The 21,899-nt window shown below is 40.6% G+C and overlaps 4 protein-coding genes across 7 annotated transcripts in view; 2 read left to right on the plus strand and 2 right to left on the minus strand.

Annotated features, from left to right (window-relative positions):
* The window catches only part of LOC132795887 (glucose dehydrogenase [FAD, quinone]-like), a 130,644-nt gene that overhangs the window by 97,033 nt on the left and 11,712 nt on the right, over positions 1–21,899 (plus strand). The gene's annotated exons all lie outside the window — the stretch shown is intronic.
* Positions 783–21,899, minus strand: part of LOC132795892 (flotillin-2) — a 122,807-nt gene continuing 101,690 nt past the window's right edge. Inside the window, exons 2-7 of one of the 4 annotated variants that reach the window (XM_060806834.1) lie at positions 12,015–12,202; positions 10,895–10,933; positions 9,141–9,249; positions 4,692–5,259; positions 2,244–2,427; positions 783–2,178 (exon numbers count right to left, since the gene is read on the minus strand). In XM_060806834.1, the coding sequence (XP_060662817.1) occupies positions 1,999–2,178; positions 2,244–2,427; positions 4,692–5,259; positions 9,141–9,249; positions 10,895–10,933; positions 12,015–12,202 (1,268 nt within the window). In that variant the 3' untranslated portion in view covers positions 783–1,998. Of the gene's footprint in view, positions 2,179–2,243; positions 2,428–4,691; positions 5,260–5,444; positions 6,101–9,140; positions 9,280–10,894; positions 10,934–12,014; positions 12,203–21,899 lie in introns of those variants that run through there. The other 3 variants (XM_060806837.1, XM_060806836.1, XM_060806838.1) reach the window with 3 other exon arrangements.
* LOC132795448 (glucose dehydrogenase [FAD, quinone]) lies at positions 14,731–19,065 on the plus strand. The gene is made up of 3 exons (XM_060806151.1): positions 14,731–14,987; positions 16,868–17,287; positions 17,344–19,065. The coding sequence occupies exons 2-3, from the start codon at positions 16,906–16,908 to the stop codon at positions 18,840–18,842; spliced, it is 1,881 nt and encodes a 626-aa protein (XP_060662134.1). The 5' UTR covers positions 14,731–14,987; positions 16,868–16,905; the 3' UTR covers positions 18,843–19,065.
* Positions 19,444–21,624, minus strand: LOC132795446 (glucose dehydrogenase [FAD, quinone]). The gene has a single exon (XM_060806149.1). The coding sequence runs from the start codon at positions 21,593–21,595 to the stop codon at positions 19,580–19,582; it is 2,016 nt and encodes a 671-aa protein (XP_060662132.1). The 5' UTR covers positions 21,596–21,624; the 3' UTR covers positions 19,444–19,579.

Consider the following 21,899-nt stretch of genomic DNA (forward strand, 5'->3'; position numbering starts at 1 on the left):
GATTTCCTTTGTTTTATGCTTGTGTGTGTGTAAATGCGCGTAGATTTACTCTACGAATCTTTTTCTTCTTCTTTTTCTTCTTCGCTCTGTTCTACGTAGTTCTTCTTCTTAACATTCGTTCTTTGCATTTCTTAAACAAATTGGGGTTCGTTACAAGGCTGCAAAACCGTATTAATGTCGATCTATAAATAGACTAAACTATTGGAATATTTTGACGAAGGAGAAAGGAAATTCAATTTCAAATTTCAAATGTTAATCGCTAATTTGGAATCTATTATTAATGGCTGCGAATAGAAATATCCCACATTGAGTTCTTGAATTGAGAACTAATTGGACATTGAATAAATAAACGATTTCATTTTTTAAAAAATATATATTAAATTTCCGACCTAATGAGTTCTTAAACGAAGAGTTCATTAGATTCAATTCTGAGGTAGAAAAAAAATATGGTTTCATTTCATAGAAAAGAAAATCACAAGCTCAATTCGATTGAGTGTTTAAAGAGGGAGAGAATCAATCGTATTGAAAGCTTTAGAATAGCTTCTTCTGTAAAATTGTCAACTGTTTTGCAGCCTTTGATTAATTATTCTAGCAAATAAAGTAGGAAAACAAAACAAAACAAAAAAAAAACAAGTTCAATGGATGAAGAAAAACAAAAAACATTCGAAATGCTGAGAAGAAAACTTTAATATTTCTTAATTATTCGTATTTATAGATTTTTGTGATATTTTGTGGCAAATATCACGCGTTTAAAGTGGGTACAAAGACAATGTAGATTCACAAAAATTGTTTTAACTAAATTTAAGTTGTTTTGTTTTTTTTTTTATAAATTTTTTGTATGTTTTCTTAAGGTTTTGGTAATTTCAAGTGTTTTCTTTGCTAAGAACTAAAAAACAAAATGTGAAATGCAGATGGAACAGAAAACACGGGGGTTAAACAGAATTTAAACATAAATAGTGTTGTAAAACGTATAAAAATTGTTAATGATATTCATAATAATAGAAAAAAAATCTTGAATTGAACGCGTGTCGTTTGAGTGTGTGTGTGTGTGTATGAGAGTGTGTGTGGAAGAGCGGCCTCATTGAAAAAATAGTGTTGGAAAGTGCATCAACTGAATGTGTTAGTGTGTGTGTGTGTGTGTGTGTGTGTATTAGGGTGCCCATCATTTGGCACGTTGACGTCGTTGTTGATGTTGTTGTTGTTGTTGAGGCAGTTGTTGTAGTTTGAACTGAATAGAGACGGTCGAAAAGAGTGTTGGTGAACGACAGTGTTGGTAAACGACTGCCGATCCGAATGCTTGAATCAAAACTATTTGATAATCGTTGTGCGTTGTTGTATTAGATGTTTCAGTTTCTTGTTGTTATGCTTATGAACTAAATGACAGCGATTACAACATTGACAAATGACATGTAAATATATATAGTATATAGTTATTATCAATACCAACAAACTACGCACAATGAGTTTTACTTTTTTTTTGCTTTTTATAGCTGTTATTTTTTTTTTGTTGTTTTTGGTATTTCTTATTAATCGAGAAAAGGCCACAAAATGCGTTTTGCGAATGCGTGCGAAATGCAAAAGTTTCGATTGTTTGTTTATATTGCTGATCCTTATACAGATCTGCGTATTAACACACACACACACACACGCACAGACACACATAGACACACTGACACGTAATATCGGAGTACATTTTGCTATAACTGTTATTCTCTCATTTTATGTTTTACTTTTTCTTTTAGTTTTATTGTAGTTGTGTGTTCTTTTATATAGATTATCTTTAGACTCTTCCTTTGTGTGGTTTTCTCTTTCGCTCTCTCTCTCTCTCTCTCACTCACTCGCTCGCTTGCGCGCTCTACGCCTAACGCTCTATCGCTCTATCTCTATCTCTTTTGATGTCGTTCTGTCGTTTCATTTCGCTTCATCCATTTTGCAATTCCTTTTCTTGGGGGGTTACGTCGTCATTGCCATTTGTTGCACATCCCATTCAAGCAGATTTCACGCCTTGGCTCCGGGTATCTTCGACAGCACCTTGGACAGATCCACTCCGGTCAAGGCATTGATCGAGGGCGGCAGTTGGGCCACCAGACGAGTGACATCGTTGGTCACATTATCGTTGCCACCGATCAGCACAATCTCATCCGTCTTGGCCAACGGTGCGGCCACCTCAGCAGCAATCTGCAATAAAAGATAAAGACCATAGATCAGTATCAGGATTTTGATCAATTCTCTCACTCACTCACCTTGGGCAGCGACTCGAGCACAATGTTCATAATGGCCGCATCGCCGTACTGTTTGTACACATTCGCCTTCATCCTCATGCGTTCTGCCTCCGCTTTGCCCACCAGCTCGATGGCATGAGCCTCGGCTGAACCGAGCTTGCGAATGCGCTCGGCTTCAGCGCGTGCTCCCTCGATGGTCTGGCATCTGCACGTAAGAGAAGGAGTTGCATTAAAATCACGTATAAGTTCAATAAAGAAGACTTGGCAAAACATTACGCATACGACATGTTGTTCAATATGTACTTCACTCTTTCTAAAAAGCTATCCAAACAGACATTTTATGATGTCACATGTGCAGAGAACAAAGTTGTCGGTCTTTTAATTATGTAGCTTACAATATATGCTCCATAAATCATACTTTTAAGGGTTATGCATTCATTTTGCTAATACGAATAACTAATTCTTATTCAACATAAAATGCAACCAAACTGATAATATTTGGTGGTGAAATACCTTCAGAAAAAGGAGGCTTTAAATTATGTATGCATTAAGTTGAATATATGTAGAAAACATTGCATAACGCATACGACGTGTTATTCGAGCAGTAATTCTTAAAACCTTTAGACTTAACTACTTTCTTCCGAACTAAATAGATATTAAAATGCCGCCTATTCTCATAAGCTCCCTATACATTATTATACTGCTGATATTTGGAAGCAAATTGAGTATGCATTCATATTGCTCATACGACCTGTTGTTCAAACACTAATTATTAATCAAATTAATATGCAACTTATGATTTGGTAGTGTAGTATCTTCAATAAAGAAAGGAGAAGATATCAAACTATGTAAGTACGCATTTACATAGTTCAATATAGAAAAGATAACTCATACGACGTGTAGTCAAATTAACTACTACAAAGTTTCTAAAAGAAATGTCGCCTGTACTCATATGCTTCTTAAAACAGACTGCTTATATTTAAGTGAAAATGGTACCTATAATCATAAAAATTAAGTATGCATTTATATTGCTGTTCTTTATAGGAAGCATAGCTCATACGACCCGTTGCTCAAGCATTAAATCTTATTCTTATTAACCAAACTGAATTTATTTGGTATAATATATAATATTTTAAGGATGCATGGATAAGATTTCAAATAAAGTATGCATTAGCATTGCAAATGTTATTTGAAACATTGCTCATACGACGTGTTGTTCAAAGTACTATGATAATCAATCTAATCAAAGGAATCATTTTTAATGACCTGGCATCTTCAGGGAAAATGGAGAATGTTTTAAATGATATATACATTCAGTTCAGTTATAGAAAACATAACATAACTCATACGTCGTGTTGTTCAAGCATAAGTTTTTATTCTAATTAAAATGTTGCCTTTAAACCAACCGATTTTATATGGTAGTCTATCATCTTCACGAAAAATGGAAGTAGGTTTTAAATAAAGAACGCATTCATATTGCAGTTTAGTATAGAAAACATAACTCATACGACGTGTTGTCAATTTAATTACGACACACTTTCTCATTAAATTGTCGCCTCTAATCATAGAGTCTATAAATCATACTGATGATATTTGGTGACAAATTGTAATATGAGGTTCTATATATAAAAATAGCGCATACGACGTGTTGTTCATGCACTACTATTTATTCAAAATGATGTGCTACATCCAAACTGAGAATATTATGTGGTGAAGCAAATTCAGAAATGAAAGGATTAGGCCTAAAATTATGTATGCATTCAATTTGAAACATTGCTCATACGACGTGTTGTTCAAATTACTACCTACATATAATCAAATTGATAATTTTTAGTGGCCTGGCATCTTCAGGGATGAAAGTAGTACACTTTGAACAAAGTATGCATTCATATAAACATAACTCATACGACGTGTTGTCATGTAAGCTGTTCACATCTGTTTCTAATTGAAATGTCACCTATACGCATATGGTCCACAAATCATGCTGATATTTGATGACATACTGCAATATGAAGTTATATCTAAACAGAAGTAAGTTTCAAATACAGTTCGTAATCATATGGAAGTTCTATGTTCATATATATAGCGCATACAACGTGTTGTTCAATCAATACTTTACTGATTCAAATACAGCTCAAATACAAACACAAACGAAATAGTTTTCAAGTAAACATTGATTCCGTTTTTTATGCACACTTCTCCGTATGGATTACATAAACCTAAGCTGCTGTAGAATATAATTTTGCATGCATGTGAAATGTGAAACCAATGGTGTAGAATATAATTGAGTAATCATTTCATTTGCTAAATTGCATCACTTGGCAAGCGGAGCACAAAGCAAAGTGAAGGTCGTAGACGAGGAAATGTCATCGCAATCTACAATATCGTAAATATGTGTATGCCAGTCACATTGCAACTATGAACAACGCTGCGTATGCGTAATTAATTGCATCGAAAACAACAACTTACTGCTTGCCCTGGGCAATGGTCTGCACACGATAAGCCTCAGCCTCGGCGGGCAGCTTGACAGTGCCGATAAGTTCGCGATCCTTGCGCTGAACTTCCTGCGATTCGATCTCGATCTGCTTGCGACGCTCGACGACATCGATCTGGATCTCCTCGTTACGGATCTTCTGGCGAATCTTGGCCGCCTGCAGTTCGTAGGCCAACTGCGACTCAGCCTTGGCCGTGTTGATCTCCTGATCGAAATTGGCCTTCTGCAGTTTGAACATGCGCGTGTTGTCCTCGATTTTCGTGTCCGTCGAGTATTTCACATCCATGGCGCTCTTCTCGCACTCGGCCTCCCGAATGCCAGCGTCACGATTCGCCTCGGCGACACCGGCATCGGCATCGCGCTTCACCACCGCCGTCTGCGCCTTGCCCAGCGAGGCCAAGTACTGCACATCATCGTAGACATCCTTGATGGTGAACGAGAGGATCTCGATGCCCATGCGTCCGACATCAGGTGCGGCCACCTCGCGGACCAATGCAGCGAACTGGTCGCGATCTTTGTACACCTCTTCGACTGTAAGCGTTCCTGTAAATCAAAGGACAAAGAATACAAATTAGGATGGAACGTGTAACTGAATAATCGATTAAGCAGTCTATGATGATTCCTGTTCATCAAAAAGAAAGGGAATTTCGAGTTAGGGAATGTAACTTAATAATCGATTTAGCAGTCGATGATGAAGGGTGGTGAGGGGGTGGGAAACACTCGCTTACCGTCGCACCACCAGCCAGGTGACGCCCACAATCATCGCCACCTTGAAGGTGCCAATCCACACCACAGACATGACCAGCTACCGTTTTGTTTTTTGTTCGCCTCTTGAGTTCGCACTTGCACTTGGCCTGCTTAAGCCCCCCCTGCTTATGGGCCCAGTTAGCGCTGTCGACTGACAAGAGCGCGCGTCGCGTTCTTGCTTATTTATCGTATCTAGCCTATCTTCGTGTCGTTTCCCCCCTCGCTTTCCTTTCTTCGTCTTCTATTTCAATTAAAACATTCGTATTAGTCTTGACGTCATTGGCGCAGTCTTATCGAACTGTCTCAGTTTCAGTCTCTAGTTGCTTGCCGCTGCGGTCAAATGAATTGAGTAAAAGCTCGCAAGCTTTGTGCTTTCATTAAAGCTCTGACAGCTTTTAGTGCTCCTCAGCAGATTGATCGATAAGTTGAGTGCTTTTGGGCACAGAAGTTTGGCTAGAGAAGTGATTTACAATTGACTATTAAGGGGAAGCTTTGTGCAGAGAATTTCAGCTAGAGAAGTGATTTGCAATTTACTTTGAAGGGGAAGGTTTTGGCAAAGAAGTTTAGCTAGAAAAGTAATTAATTTGAAGCACTTTATAGCGAAGATCCCAAAAGTGTATTCCTTGTGCTTTATGATTAAAGCATTTATATTCTTTATTACTCTTTATTCTCTATTCTGAAGAGAAGAAAAGTCCAAAACACTTTCAAAACCTAGAACATTAAATTGATTTAAATCAAAGGCTTCTATTTCGAACTATAAAAATACTTCACATGAAGATCACTTCTTTTAGGTTATATTCTTTATTATTATGCATTCTCTATTCTCAAGAGAAGAGAAATCTAGAACACTCTCAAAAACTAGAACATTAAATTGATTTAAATTGTAATTTAAACTGAAGACATTCATCTAGAACTATATAACTCTTTCAGTTTAAATTTATATCACATAAAGATCACTTCTTTAAGTTTATATACTTTATTCTCTATTCTCCAGACAAGAGAAATCCAGAGGACACTCAAAAACTAGAACATTGAATTGATTTAAATTGTAACTTAAGCTAAAGACTTCCATCTAGAACCAAAGATCACTTTTTGAAAGTATTAGATACTTATTGAGATAGGTTTAGCTGAGCTTTAACGAGCAACCACAGGAATTTATAAGCTTTGATAAGCTGTATTTTTTTTGTGTGTGTAGCAAGTGAATCAGAATACAAGAACTGAACACAGTTTTGATTGCAGGTTTTTAGCTTTTGTTTGCCTTTTGTGTCGGTCAGGATGTCACCAACGACCTCTAACGGTAATCAATCAAAGTGACGACCTTTTTTTGAGCGATGGCCCTTAAGGTCAAGCCACCAGAGAAACTGGGGCACAACTGTGAACCGCACTCGCTGGTAACTAGATATTAACTAAATGGAATACCGCACACTCTCCGACACGGACAGTTGTTTGGTTCACACGCGATTGAATAGAACTAAAAGCAATGAGAACGTGAGGGGAAAGAAACGTAGTTCGAGACAGAGATGGAGACAGAGACGTTGCGACCGAAGTGTTTCTCGTCGCGCTCGCAACTGACAGCGACAAATGTTGTATTCAAATTGTGGCAGTTGCATAAATGAAAACCGCCTTGAGATGCGAGATATACTTGTGTGTGTGTGTGTAGTATAATAATCGGTCCTCATCTATATACACACATACATAACTATACTACAGTATACTTCATCCATGAGTTACGAACTTGTCAGGGCCCTTCGTCGACTAATTCCAAGTAGTTCCATTAACAACAACAATTATTATGAGTGTATTCACGGGTATTCGAGTGAGTATTCATTGGTCAGTTCGCAGTTCACTCGGTCTAGTTCAATGCACTCGTAAAATTGTTCAAGTCTAGTTTGATTTGTGTAATTAATAGAGCAGTCAAGGTCAGCTCAACTCACAACAACAACCTGATTAGAACTGATCTCATAAATTGACCCACCGCATGCAAGCTATAAAGTTTCAACAACTAAAACAACTAACAGCTGATCGTTAACATTTTGTAATTGGGATAATTATAGTCGCAGACTCTATGCAAAATCAAAAACTGTTCAGGTTCAGGTTTTTTCTCTAGTCATAAACAAAACTAGTGGTCTATCGGTCTCTATTGCTCAAGTCAAAGTTTCAGTTATCGTTCGATTAAAATTGTTCAACTTTTTGAATATCTGAAGGACTGAACTAACCAACTATCGACTCCTATTGCTTAAGTTAAAGCTTTAGTTAGTTGTCGCTCGAATAAAGTTCAAACTAGTAACTCATCCGTTTCTCACGCATAAGTAAAATCGATAGTTAGTTATCGATCAAATAAATGTATTGTCGATAAAAACACTGATCACCTTTTTTAATATCCAAATGATATTAGTAGGAGTTTACCGTTTTCTCATACAGAAGTTAAATCGATAATTAGTTATCGCTCTAATAAATTTATCACGCAAATAAAAACTGTTTATTTTTCTGGATTATGTAATTATTTCAAATATTGTAGACAACATTTGTTTTTCCTTGACATATTCTCATGTTCAATTAAAAGAATTTCTCAATTATCTTTCAAATAAATTTGTAGTTCAGTTAGAAACTTTTCATCTTTTCTAATATCTGTCAGTTCTAACTAGTCTTTTAAGTTAAGTTAAATCGATAATTAGTTATCACTCGGATAAATTTATCGTGCACCCTCTATTCATTTTTTTTCTTCTGGCTAGTTTACGTGACTGTTGATAAAATTGCAGTTAACATGTAACAAACATAATCCGTGGATACCAAATAACTTATTCCTTAAGTTTGTCAGTCTCTCATGTTCAAATTAAAGCGTTTGTTAGTTATCGTTTGAATAAATATCTCTCTCAATATTCGTAAGTCTCGTATATGTATAGTGCAGGTATCTGTTAATCAAATTGTGGTTGTCATGTTATCCTTTATCCGTGGTTTCTCAAGGTGAATTTAAAGCGTTTGTTTGTTATCGTTTGAATAAATTTATAGTGCAGATGAAAACTATTTGCATTGTCAACGTTAGTAAGGTTAGGACGATCTTTGCTCTTAGATTTGAAACGCATAACTTGACGAATATCGTAAATTGTGTAATACTCAATTTTAATATTTTCCCTTGCAACTATCGTGTATCGTATATCGTAACAGGACGAGTATCTTTATTCGAACAATACTATATTTTGAATACTATATAATGCAATTATCCAAGTATAGTTAAACATGCATCATATATCGTTTTTTTTTTGTATATTGTGTATCGTATATAGAAACCCGTCGAATATCGTAAATCGTGTGATACTGAATTTCGATGTGTTCCTTTTTAGCTAGCCATCCATTTGACTTAACATCGTAAATTGTATATCGTATATAGTATATCTTATATCGTGAATCGTAACTGGACAAGTAACATAAATCGAGCAATACTAAATTTAGATGTTTCCCTTTGCGACTAGTCATTCATTTACCTGAATATCTTAAAACATATTTCGTATTGTGTGTATCGTATATCGAAGCCCGTCGAATATCGTAAATCGGGTCATACTACATTTTGATGTGTTCCTTTTCAACTAGCCATTCATTCAAAGATTCAACATCGTAAAACGTGTATCGTATATAATATATCTTATATCGTGTATCGTATATCGTATATCGTAACTCACCCAATATGGCGCGCAAGTGTCCCTCCAGCGTTTGCAAGATCGTTTGCTTTATCTCCTTGACGCTCTTGCCCAGAAATTGTTCACTGGCCGTGCCAAGCAGCTCGTCGGCCTGATGATGAAAATAATAAACATTCATCATCTGTGTAAGTGTGTGTGTGTGTGTGTGTGTGTATGTATGTGTGATTTAGTGCGAGTGTATGTATGTGGGTGTGAGTGGTTGTGGTGTGTGTGTGAATTTATGATTGGTAATGTTAGTGTTGTTATTGGTTGATCAACACGGCACAGAAAGACAGACAGATAGAGATATAGAGCCAAAGATTCAGAAAGAAAGAGAGAGAGAGAGATAGACACAGAGAATGAGAGAGAGAGAGAGAGAGAGATGAAAAGAAAGAGACAGTGAGAGAGAGCAGCCAGAGTAGAAATTGACAATCCAAAGCCATAGCCAAAAAAGAAAAACACATGAGAAGAGTTTTTTTTTTTTTTGTTAAATAGTTAATGAATAATTGTTGTTTGAGTAGTGATGAGTAAGTATCGATTGTTGTTGTTGTTGTTGTTGTTCATGATGATGACGATGAAGAAGACGACGCCGATGGTGATGATGAGCACGTCGATAATGATAACGATGATGACGATGATGATGATGAGATGGATGATGGTGATAATTGTGTTAGACCCGCGATCACACACACACATACACACACAATGCACGCACACACACGCATTTGGCACGCGTCGATGGCAGTGATAATAAGTTTTGATTATGGCAACCGCAACCGCAACCGTAACATTAACAGTGGCATTAACATTAACAGTAATAGTAACATTTACATTAACAGTAACAGTAATGGTAGCATTAACAGTAACATTAGCAAATGTTTTTTTAGCATTTCAATCAAATGATGTTGTTAGATTGTTGTTGTTTTTTTGGTTTAATTTCGATTATTATCATTTACAGTTGTTTTTTGGTTAGTTTTGATTTTCAGATTCGTTTTGATGAGTCGTTTGAGTTGAGTTAGAGTTGAAGTTCAAGTTGAAGTTGAGTAGTCGAACGATCGAGTAGCGCAGGGTATGTTGGTATGGTTGGTAGTATTGGTAAAAGAAAGTAGAGAGAAAGGTAAAAGAACACAAATGTCAACAAATTTCGACTGTAGCTCCATTTAAGTAAAATTCTTCTTGTTCTTCAGATTGTAATTGTTTTTTGTTTTATTAAATTTAAATGTAAGTAATTCTCTATTTGGTGTGAGTGCTAAGAGTACGCTAAGTGTAAGAGTGTGTGAGTGAAACAGATATAGAGAGAGACAGAGAGAGAGAGAGAGAGAGAGAGAGAGAGAGAACTGAAACCGATAATGATAATAATTAAAAACAAACATGCAGGCAAATGATATGATGACAATTTGTGATCAGATTGTTCTTCTCCTCCTCATCGATTTACACCGCCTTCTCTTTTTTTTTTGCTCCTTCCTCTGATACGGACTCTGCGTGCGTGCGTGTGTGTGAGTGTATGTGTGTGGGGGTGTGGGTGCGAATGAGTGTACTCATGAATGAACATTGAAATACTTAGTTACAGATAGAAGAGCCAATTGAAAAGAGATACATACACAGCGAACAAAAAAAGCGAAAGAAAACGAAACCGAAGAATACAAAAATGATGTTAATAATAATCAACGAAGAGAGACGAAATTATTAACAAAATGTATATACCCTCTCGTGGTACAGGGTAAATGATTGAAAAGAAAGAAATGATATAAACGTACCTCGTCGTTTGTATAATCTTTATTTTTATACGAAGATGACTGTAATAATGGAATGAAATAATTACTCAATGTAAGAACATAATTTCGATTTGAGGATCCAAAGTGAAAGTGCATCAATCATGCCATCAATCAATTGGAATTATCCTCAAATATATATTTTTTTTGCGCTATTTTATAAATCAAATTATCGATGAGAATGTGCAAAAGATAGAGAGACGATAAAATATGATTATGGTGAAATCATATTGTAATGATTGATACGATAAATAGGTAAAAATACTTGTGATTGAGCGATTGATTTCTGGTTTGGAAGTTGTCGCTGGGATTTTTTGTTGTGGGCATTTCAATTGCATTGCATAGTATTAATATCCTAGGTGCTTGTTGTTATTCAATTAGTTACAGTTAGTTAAATTAGCTGTGCGAATTGTGCTTCGGAATAATGTTCTTCATTCAAATTGCATGATTGATCGTATATCATACATACACGCACACATCTACACACACACACACACACACACACACGCTCGGAGTGTGGAGTTGTGATTGTGATTAGTGAATAGCACTAAATCGAATCAACGCAAAAACCAAAAATGCCAATGGAACTGAGAAGTTTTTTGTTTGTACAGAATTTAAGAGATAATTCTACACTTACTTTTGATTGATCAGATCTAAGGCGCTTGCAAGGCTAAATATATTTAAATTTAATCGATTTCGTTTTTGGGAGGAATTAAAAAATGTTAAATTTGAAATTGTACATAAACAAAACGCAAAAGGTTTAACGAAAAGATAAGAAAAACAATTGCCAAAACGGTATTAAAATCGAACAAGAATATTATATAGTAAGTACAGTTGAAACGCTGCATAATACAATAAATATTGTTAAAAAGGAATTCAATTAACTTTAAGCCAAATTTTCAGACGTTTGCACTACGTTGCTACCAAAAATGCATGCCAAATAGATAGATAAGTATAAGTATATTAAGATAAGATATTCATATATATTGATACTAATACTGATAGATAGATAGATTGATAGATCTCTAGCTATTCGAAAGCCAAGGAACTTGCATACAGAACTCGGATAGATCAGCTCAGTTCGGTTCAAACAACACACACATACCTTCATGATCTTGCACTGCGCCACACCCGTCACAGTCAATGGAACACCCTGAGCGGTCTCCACGTTCTCGCACATCGGATTCAAAGTCATCACGTTGAGGGAGAGACGCTGCACGTCCGTCACCAGCCACCAGGCCCATGCCCAGCCTCCGACGATTGTCCGTTTCTTTGTGGAACCGCAGCAGCCACCTGAAAGAGCGAGTAAAAACAGATTATATAGTAAGCGAGTGTTTTGGGTTAGCCAATATATGGTAAATTGTTTTATAAACAAGTAAGAAAGCTACAGTCGAGTGTACTCGACTGTGAGATACCCGCTACCCATTTTGAATAAAAGCAATATATTTTGCGGTATTATTCTCAAAAGATACCAAATATACTGCAAAAATACTAAAAATATACCAAATGGTATATGTGGTATATCGATATAGTACCGTATTCAAAATATGCCATAGACGGCACAATATACCAGATTGTCGGCCAAAGCAAAAAAGAGCCCTAGTAAGTAGGCGTTTTTGCCCATACAAAAGTATTTCTTTAATAACTTCGACAATTTTTATCTGATCGCAACCAAATTTTCAGGAATCATAAATACTATAGTTATTATTGTATATGCCAAAATTCGTAACTCTAGCTAAATTACGCTGGTTATTCGATTTTTGATTTGCAGGGGCGGAAGGGGGCGTGGCAAAAATTTGAAACAAACTTGATCTGCGTGCAAACATAACAAATGCTGTCGAAAAAAAATTAGAGCTCTATCTCTTATAGTCTCTGAGATCTAGGTGTTCATACGGACAGACGGACAGACGGACATGGCTAGATCGTCTCGGCTGTTGACGCTGATCAAGAATATATATTCTTTGTGGGGTCGGAGATGCCTCCTTCTACCTGTTACATACATTTCCTGCCGGCACAAAGTTATAATACCCTTCTACCCTATGGGTAGCGGGTATAAAAAGTTATGAACTTTCTAAGCTTGCATTTTAAATAATATAATAAATATATGTAAACGATTATAAATTGTATTTTTGTTTTATTCTTTCCCCAACGATTATCACACACACATTGTGCAATTGCCAATAAAGATTGAAATAATCTTTAGGGAGTATCTAAAATCATAGTTTGCATTCTTAACAGCCGTATGAAGACATTCTCTTATATAATATAATATTTCTAATTTGTTCCAGAATATTTCTTTCAACACAACATTTATTATTCGTTGACAGAGTATTGCGTATTTAACTATAGTTCTGTCATAAAATTTAAACTAGAATGAACTTAAATAAAAAATGTTATGAAATTTTTAAGTTAACATTTTAAATGATAAAATAAATAGTTGCACTATCATAATATGTTTTATTTTGTTTGTTCTTCTTTTGAATTCTCCAATGAATATCAAACATTTTAGTAGACACATTGTTCAAATTCCTATGAATATTGAAAGAATTTTTGGTGGGTATCTAAAAACATAGTTTGCTTTCTTATAGATATGCATTTATATTTGTCATTTTTAAGAATATTCCTTGCACTATAATATTTATTGTTTTCTAGATTCACAGGTTATTGCGCATAAAATTTAGATTACAATGAACTTAAAAGGTCATCTTATTCTATGTGGATCAAGAATAACGGAAATACAGTTTTGCATTGTTTTTTTTTATGATTTTTTTATTAGAACATATAATATTTGAGAGGAACATTTTCGAATTGACTTCATTAAAGATCACATATTTCTATCTTAACGAAAGTTATGGAATCATAAAATATTACTAAATAAATATACAAAATTGGATCATTTAATCAACTCTTTCTATATCCAATTATGGAATATTATAACAGTAAATAGGTTGCTATAGATTGTATAATTTTTCTAATTTACTTATTTATTATCTTGTTATTTATTTTATTTTATTTCTCTTTTTATCTTCTATCATCTTAATTTGTGATTAAAGTTCAGAAATAATTGAAATACTTTTATATCCAAGCTCTGTGTATGGAATCAAAGTGGTTTAGCTATATTCCCGCCAAATAGTTGGCCGTTTTGCAGCTGTTTGCTGACGTCATTGGGGCAACCAGGTGGCCAGGTGCGATGGCCTGATGATGGGTCGGCCAAAGTATGACCCACAAATAACGCCGCTTGTGTACGCACATTTTGGCAGCAAAGCTCGACTTTAGCGGCTTATATAGTAAGAGTGAAAGCATTTCGCTGCCTTCACGAATGAGTGTGCGAGTGCGAAGAGTGTAAGTGTATGTGTGTGTGTGTGTGTGTTGTCTACGTGCCGGCAAACACGTCAAATGAGTCGAAAAAGTTATGATCGAGTGTTGTCAGCTGCCAAGTCGAGTTAAGCAGGAAGCAATTGGCCATTTGCAGTGCCAACTAACGGGTCAAAGAAAAAAACACAAAACAAAACAAAAAACAAAGCTGCAGTGCTTGGCCCTCATTGCAGGCCAGACAAATTAAAAAGGGCATTGCGACCGTTGCGCAGACGCAGACGCAAACGCAGCTGACGCCAAAGCAAAAGCAAATACAGTTGGAGTCGAGCTTGCAGAGAGAAAGGGATTTGACAAAGAGAGCGCAAAGCGAGCGAACGAGCGAGTGAGAGAAACAGAGAGAGCGGCTTAAAATGTGACAGTGAGAGAGCGGAGGAGGAGGAGTGAGAGAGGCTTGGCCATTTCTAGTTGCTGTGGCTGTTTTTGGCTCTGGTTCCACTTCATTTTATGCGTCTCAGTTGCCCAGCGAACGTCGCAGCGCGCGGCTGCAGAAAGCGCACAGAAAGAAAGTGTTGAAAGAAAGCACAACAAAAAAACAACAACGAAAAGCTCCAAGGCGGCGCTTGAACTCGGCTCTCAGGCTACAAACAAACAAAACGACAAATATACAAAGAAAAAAAAACCCTCTCGCAATCGTACGATCTCGTTCTCTTATTCTTTCTCTGTCACTGTCTCCTTTGACACAGTTCTAAGAAGTGTTCAGCAAGTGAGTGAAAAGCAATAATAACAATATATTCAAATACATTATTAATACACTAACACACACACATATACGCATGTATAAATAAACAAAATCACAATGCGAAAAGTGTGCCAACGGCAAAAAGAAATCAAAGTCAACAACAATAACAAGAAGCAGCGGCTGCGGCAGCGCAAGAGACAGCAAAACAGAACAAGCAAAAGGCTCGCGAAACAACAACAATAACAATCAAAAACATTCTAAGCTGCTGATGTCGCAGCAGCGACGCGACGCAACGCCTACGCAGAGAAGCTTTCTCAACGAAAGTGATTCACGGCACGGCTTCGTTAAGTTTTTTTTTTGCTTGCGTATGCGTATGCGTGTGTTATGCATTTCTCTTTAGCGCTGTTTGCTCATCTAATTAGCGCCTATTCGCAGTGCTCGCCCCTCGCTGCTGTGGCTGCTGCTGCTGCTGCTGCGGTCGACGTCGCAGTCGTAGTCGCTGGACGGCGCTTTGCAGCTGGTACCTTGAACTTGAGCAGTGTAGCGCACATTCAACTCGGCGCAGCGGCAACCAGTTTGCAACAACAACAACAGCAATCACATCAAATATTATTAGCAGCAACAACAAGTTTGTAATTGCCAACAACAAAGACAGCAACAACAACAACAACATCAGCGAATGCTGCTAATGCTATTGACTTGGTCCAGCCAAAGATTATGCAAAGTCAGCGAGACTGCGACAGAGACTGAGCGACAGGAAATGTTTTCGGCAGCAGCCACAAGCTGCAAAGCCGCAATCAACAAGCGAGTGGCCAACAACACAACAAGCCAAGAAGTCAGCGTACTCCTCTCAATCGATAGGGCGGCATTTACTGCAGGGCGTGGCCACAAACTGGTTGCGCTTGCCTCTCTAAATGTGTGACTGTGTGTGTGTGTGTGTGTGCGTGTGTGAAGCAATTGTTGCATGGCTTTCTGGCCAGAAATAATGAGAGAAAAGCTGCATAGCTTCAATGGAAGTTTTATAACAGCCGCAAAAGATTTCACTTTTATGCGGGAGACTTGCAGCACCTTCCGCTCCCCCTCTTACACCTCTGACTGTTCCACTTCTCTCACCACTAACCGAAGCTCTGCTGTGCTGCCAAATGCCAGTTGCTATACTATAAAAGTTCTTACAAAAGCTTAAAGTAACGGCACTTTTAGCTAGAACGAAAGTCGCATTACGAAAAAGCTTCGCACTCAAATACGAACAGCACAAATTCGTCATTTTGGGGGCGCTGATTTGGAATTCCGATCGAAAAACGTGTGATAAGCTTCGTGCATGTTGTAATGGACAACCGACAACCACGACAACCAGATGTGCTTTGGGTAGGGTATGCATAGCAAATGGAGTTACGAAATTACAGATCGTGATCGAAATGTTGAAAGCATGAAAAGTGTGTTCCTGTCTCCCCCATCACAGCACTTCACAACGATAACCCGATTACATACATTACATGCAAATTATTTAAACCTGACCCGTTGACTGATTGACTGAGTGTTTGGCAAGAAAAACACTGTTGACAACTTACGGGGAAGTTACATTTAGTACGTTATTGACCAGTTGATACGAAATATTCGTGTTACTATTTCAATCATTATTTATCTTATTTCAAATCATATTCAAAAGCTTACCTCATACTGAGAAAGTATACAAATATCGCCCTAAGGGTGGAAAGTTGTTGAATAATCCAACGAAAAAGCGGGTTTCCATTACTTAATTTGGAAATAAGCTGTCAATCTCTGGTTAGACATTTTCTACGATTGTGTCACCATCTACGTTAGCAAATTGATTTCCATATCCAGAAGTAAAACTCACATCACATCGCATAACTCGCTAATTGACTTTACAATATTTTCTATTACAGACACGTTGAGATTTTGGACGAACGCCATCGATTGAAACATGAGCTCGGCTATTGTGGGCGCCGCGTCGGCAATTGGAGGCGCGGTGACGGCGGCGACAAGCAACAGTTGGTTCATACCGATGCTGATGGCAGCGGTTGCCTATTTCCAGTATGAGGAGATCATGGATCCCGAATCAAAACCCAGCGATGTGAGCAGCGATGACATACTCGATCACTATGATTTCATTGTGATAGGCGCCGGTTCCGCCGGCGCTGTTGTTGCCAATCGTTTGACAGAGGTCGAGAACTGGAATGTCCTCTTGCTGGAGGCGGGTGGCGATGAGACCGAACTGACGGATGTACCGCTTATGGCCGGTTATCTACAACTCTCGAAGATCGACTGGCAGTATAAGACCGAACCCTCGGGAACTTCATGTTTGGGTAAGTTCAAACATCCTTACAAATTTGGCAATGCTAATGTTTCGATTTCCTGGCAGCTATGCAAGGTGGACGCTGCAATTGGCCCAGGGGCAAGGTCTTAGGAGGCTCATCTGTCCTGAATTACATGTTGTATCTCAGAGGCTCGAAGAGAGACTACGAGAACTGGGAGGCTCTCGGCAATCCCGGCTGGTCGTATCGCGATGCCCTCTACTACTTCAAGAAATCGGAGGATAATACCAATCCCTACTTGGCCAGCACACCTTACCATGCCACTGGTGGCTATTTGACTGTGGGCGAGGCACCTTACCACACGCCCCTGGCGGCCAGCTTCGTTGAGGCTGGCGTGGAGATGGGCTACGACAATCGCGACTTGAATGGCGAGAAAATGACGGGATTCATGATTGCCCAGGGCACAACCAGACGTGGTTCGCGCTGCTCGACATCCAAGGCGTTCTTGCGACCCGCTCGCCTCCGTCCTAATCTGCACATCTCGATGAACTCGCATGTTACCCGCATTATGATCGATCCGGTCACCAAGCTGGCATTTGGCGTCGAGTTTGTTAAAGATCAGAAGCTGTATCATGTGCGTGCCACCAAGGAAGTGGTGCTGTCCGGCGGCTCGGTAAACAGTCCGCAACTTCTGATGCTGAGCGGTGTCGGACCACGCAAAGAGCTAACCAAGCATCGCATTCCAGTCATCAAAGAGCTGAGCGTTGGCGAGAATCTGCAGGATCACATTGGTCTCGGTGGCTTGACATTCCTGGTGAATCAGCCCGTTTCGATTGTGGAGAATCGTTTTCACACGATGTCAACGGTGCTGCAGTATGCAGTCTTTGGCCAAGGTCCTCTCACCATACTCGGGGGCGTCGAGGGTCTCGCCTATGTGAACACAAAGTATGCGAACAGTTCATTGGACTGGCCGGACATTGAGTTCCACTTTGTGTCGGGTTCAACTAATTCCGATGGCGGATCACAGTTGCGCAAGGCACACGGATTGACGGACGCATTCTATAGGTCGGTCTTTGAGCCGATCAACAATCGGGATGCATGGAGCATAATACCGATGTTGCTGCGTCCCCGCAGCGTGGGCAGCATCAAGTTGCGCAGCAGCAATCCCTTCGACTATCCCTACATCTTTCCCAACTATCTGACCGATGAGTTCGATATGAAGACACTGATTGAGGGTGTCAAAATAGCCGTAGCCCTCTCGCGAACGAAGGCTATGCAACGCTTTGGCTCACGTCTATCCAGCATACACTGGCCGGGATGTGAGCAGCTGGCTCCCTTCACCGACGCCTACTGGGAGTGCATGGTGCGTCGCTATACTTCGACAATCTATCATCCCGTCGGCACCTGCAAGATGGCACCGTATTGGGACAAGGATGCGGTAGTGGATGCCAAGTTGCGGGTGTACGGCATACGTGGTCTGCGGGTGATCGACGCCAGTATCATGCCCAAGTTGGTGTCGGCCAATACGAATGCGCCCGTAATTATGATTGCTGAGAAAGGCAGCGATATGATCAAGGAGTTTTGGATTAAGAACACAATAGTCTGATAGGGAGACAGCATTCGGTATGAGAGTGAATCTGAGTGTGAATGCGAGCGTGAATGAGTGAGTGCGTGAATGTTTGAGGTCTTTAGACTTAAGGGATTTTTCCTCCGAAAACCCAAGTTTATTTTCTTTTTTTTTTGTTATGCTTAAGACAATCCCATGTATTTATTGTAACTGTACGAACAAGTCAAACCAAGTGACCATTAAATGAGTATTTCGACCGAGACTTGGTTGCGTTTTATGTTGATCAGATAAAGTTGGCACGCTTTCATCATTATAGATTTGTTAATCATATCTCAACAACAAAAAGATTAAAGTTGTGCTTTGTATTAATACATTGCTATAATATGCTGTATTAATAAAGGCACAAACCGCAAATTGTGGTTTTGCTAATTTTAAACAAAACAATGAAAAGTTTTAAATTCGCAGATTTCTAAATTGCGCTGTATTAATCAGTGCTTTGTCGTGAAATAATGATATTGAATTGAATTATGTTTTTTGCTCAAAAGTAAGAGTCAAAATCAGACGATACTTGGCTTGGAAGAATGAACTTTGACTAAAACTAACTATTATTTTGCGCTAAGGAGTAAACATCATGAAATAATAAACAGAAGTTATATTTATTGCTAAAGTATAGAGTCTTGATGAGTACCTTGAAAGTGCTGCAGTCCATTTGATTATTTCTAGATATGTTGCAGTAGTAAAGGGTCTAACAGCGTCGTAGCTAAGCGCAGCCTTCTTCAAATATGTATTTCATTTGATTGCTCCGGCACTTCACTAGATTTCACCCGTTCGTCGCTGTCCCCTCCGCTCTTCTGCTGACCCAGCTGATCCTCGCGAATCATGCGCGCCGCCTGCTCGGCAACCATCATGGCGGGTGCATTTGTGTTGCCAGCCGTCACCTCCGGTATGACACTGGCATCCACCACCCTCAGCCCTTGGATGCCACGCACCCGTAGTCGCTCATCGACGACACCAAGTGGATCACTCTTGTCGGCCATGCGGCAAGTGCCGACCGCATGCCAGGCGCCCACAAACATGTACCGAATGTGGCACATCCAATACGCATCCGAGTCCGGCTGCAGAGCATCGCATTCGGGCAGCGGTGGCAGCCACAGCTGCAGGCCGCAGCTACGAAAGGCGCGAGTACGCGTCAAACGCTGCACGTAGCGGACAAAGCGTAACAGTGTGGCACGATCCTCGACATGAGCACCATAGTTGTTCCAGATCAGCGGACTGTCCGATGGATCACTGCTGCGCAAACTGACGCTACCCCGAGACTTGGGCAACAGCAGCGATCCCATCACCTGCAGCAGATCCGTGCGCTGCAACGCCGCCTGCTGGGCGGCCACAAGCTCGGGGCGAAAGCCCAGATACTCGAAGCTGCCGCTGCCACCGCGTGGCAACAACGTGTGCGCCACTACATGCAGATCAGGCTGTCCCGAGCGACTGTGCGGCGCACTCGAGTTGAGGAAACCCATCATCGAGTAGCTCTCGGCCATGGGACCGCGTTGCTGCTGCAACAGATACTCGGCCACCGAGTCGGCGGCGTAGGCGCTGCGCTCCTGGGCGCTGCTGCTGTTGACGGCGCAGTTGCTGGTGAAGCGCAGGAACAGCGGCAACATGCCGTGATCGTGCAGGTTCTGCCCCACGCCCGCCAGATGCCGCACAGTCTTGATGCCCAAGCTCGACAAGTGCTCCTCTGGTCCAATGCCAGACAGCAACAGCAACTTGGCCGAGTTCAGTGTGCCAGCGCTGACAACAACTTCACGCCGCGCCCAGACAGCACGCGTGGTATTGTCCCCACTCAGGGTGTAGGCCACGCCACGTGCCCGCTGTCCACCACCGGAGAAGAGCAGACGCTCCGCTAGAGCACCGCGCAGAACGCGCAGATTGGATCGTTGCTGTTGCTCTGCGCTGGCTAGGAACATGCGTGCACTGTTGGCTCGCCTGCCCTGGCGTATGGTGGCCGGGACGTGATGCGTGTACCCGAAGCTGCTGCCCGCAATGAGGGGCTGCTGCATCTTGGGCACCCCCAGCTCGCCGCTGGCCGCGTAGATCAGCGAGGAGAGACGCAGATTGAGCGGCGAGACCGGAAAGTAGCTTGGCTGCAACCTCTGCTGGAGGCGAAGATAAGCACGCTGCACTTGGGGCCAATCCCAGCCACGCAATCCGAGCTGCCAACGCCAACGCTGATAGTTCGCCGCACTCCCCGGCACATAGATGTTGCCATTGATGGCCCCGGTGCCGCCCAGCAACCGACCGTGCCACCAACAGCAGCCGTGTGGGGGAGCCATTGCCTGACAGCAGTGCACATTGGGCTCCGCCTCGTCCAGCCACATGTAGCGCACATCGTGATGCAACGTCCCGCTCAGGCCGTAGATCTCGGACTCAAGCGGCGGCACCTCGCCCGCCTCCAGCAGCAGCACCTGCACATCGGGCTGCTCGCTTAGCCGGCTGGCCACAATGGAGCCAGCGCTGCCCGCTCCCACCACAATGTAGTCAAAGGTGTTGAGCTCCACTTGCTCGTTCTCCGGTGGCGGAATGTAGGATGCTGGCCAAACGCTGCTGTTCGTCAGCTGTGCGGCAGAGGCATTGAGTGCTGTGGCCACCGATTGCAGCAGCGAGACCCCGATGCCATTGCTGCGTATCTCCGTGACGTCAGCAGTCACAAATAACGCTCCTGTTTGGAGTAGGGTGAAGAGCGTGCACAGGGTTGCCACCCTGCGCAAAGACCGCACGCTCGGGCGTTGCATTTTGAACTGTTTAGGCCAGGCCAAGGCTGTGTGACTTGTTACCTTCGATGCCGTCAAAACGTTCGTTTTATCGTTGCTTTAGCTTTTGCTTTATTGTCATGATCTGCGACGATAAAAATATTTTATTATTTTTATCTGCCATTTGCCTCTCAATTTCTGTTTGCACTGCGCTTTAAATATTTAAAGCAGCTGCCGCCCCTTTCGCTGCTGCAATCGCGCTCGGCGGCAGAAGCTTTCGCTGTTAATTAACATAGCTGTTGGGTAGCTGTGCTCAAAAAAGAGCATGCTAAGAATGCGATCGAGT

Source organism: Drosophila nasuta, chromosome X, assembly GCF_023558535.2.
Source record: "Drosophila nasuta strain 15112-1781.00 chromosome X, ASM2355853v1, whole genome shotgun sequence".
Taxonomy (NCBI): domain Eukaryota; kingdom Metazoa; phylum Arthropoda; class Insecta; order Diptera; family Drosophilidae; genus Drosophila; species Drosophila nasuta.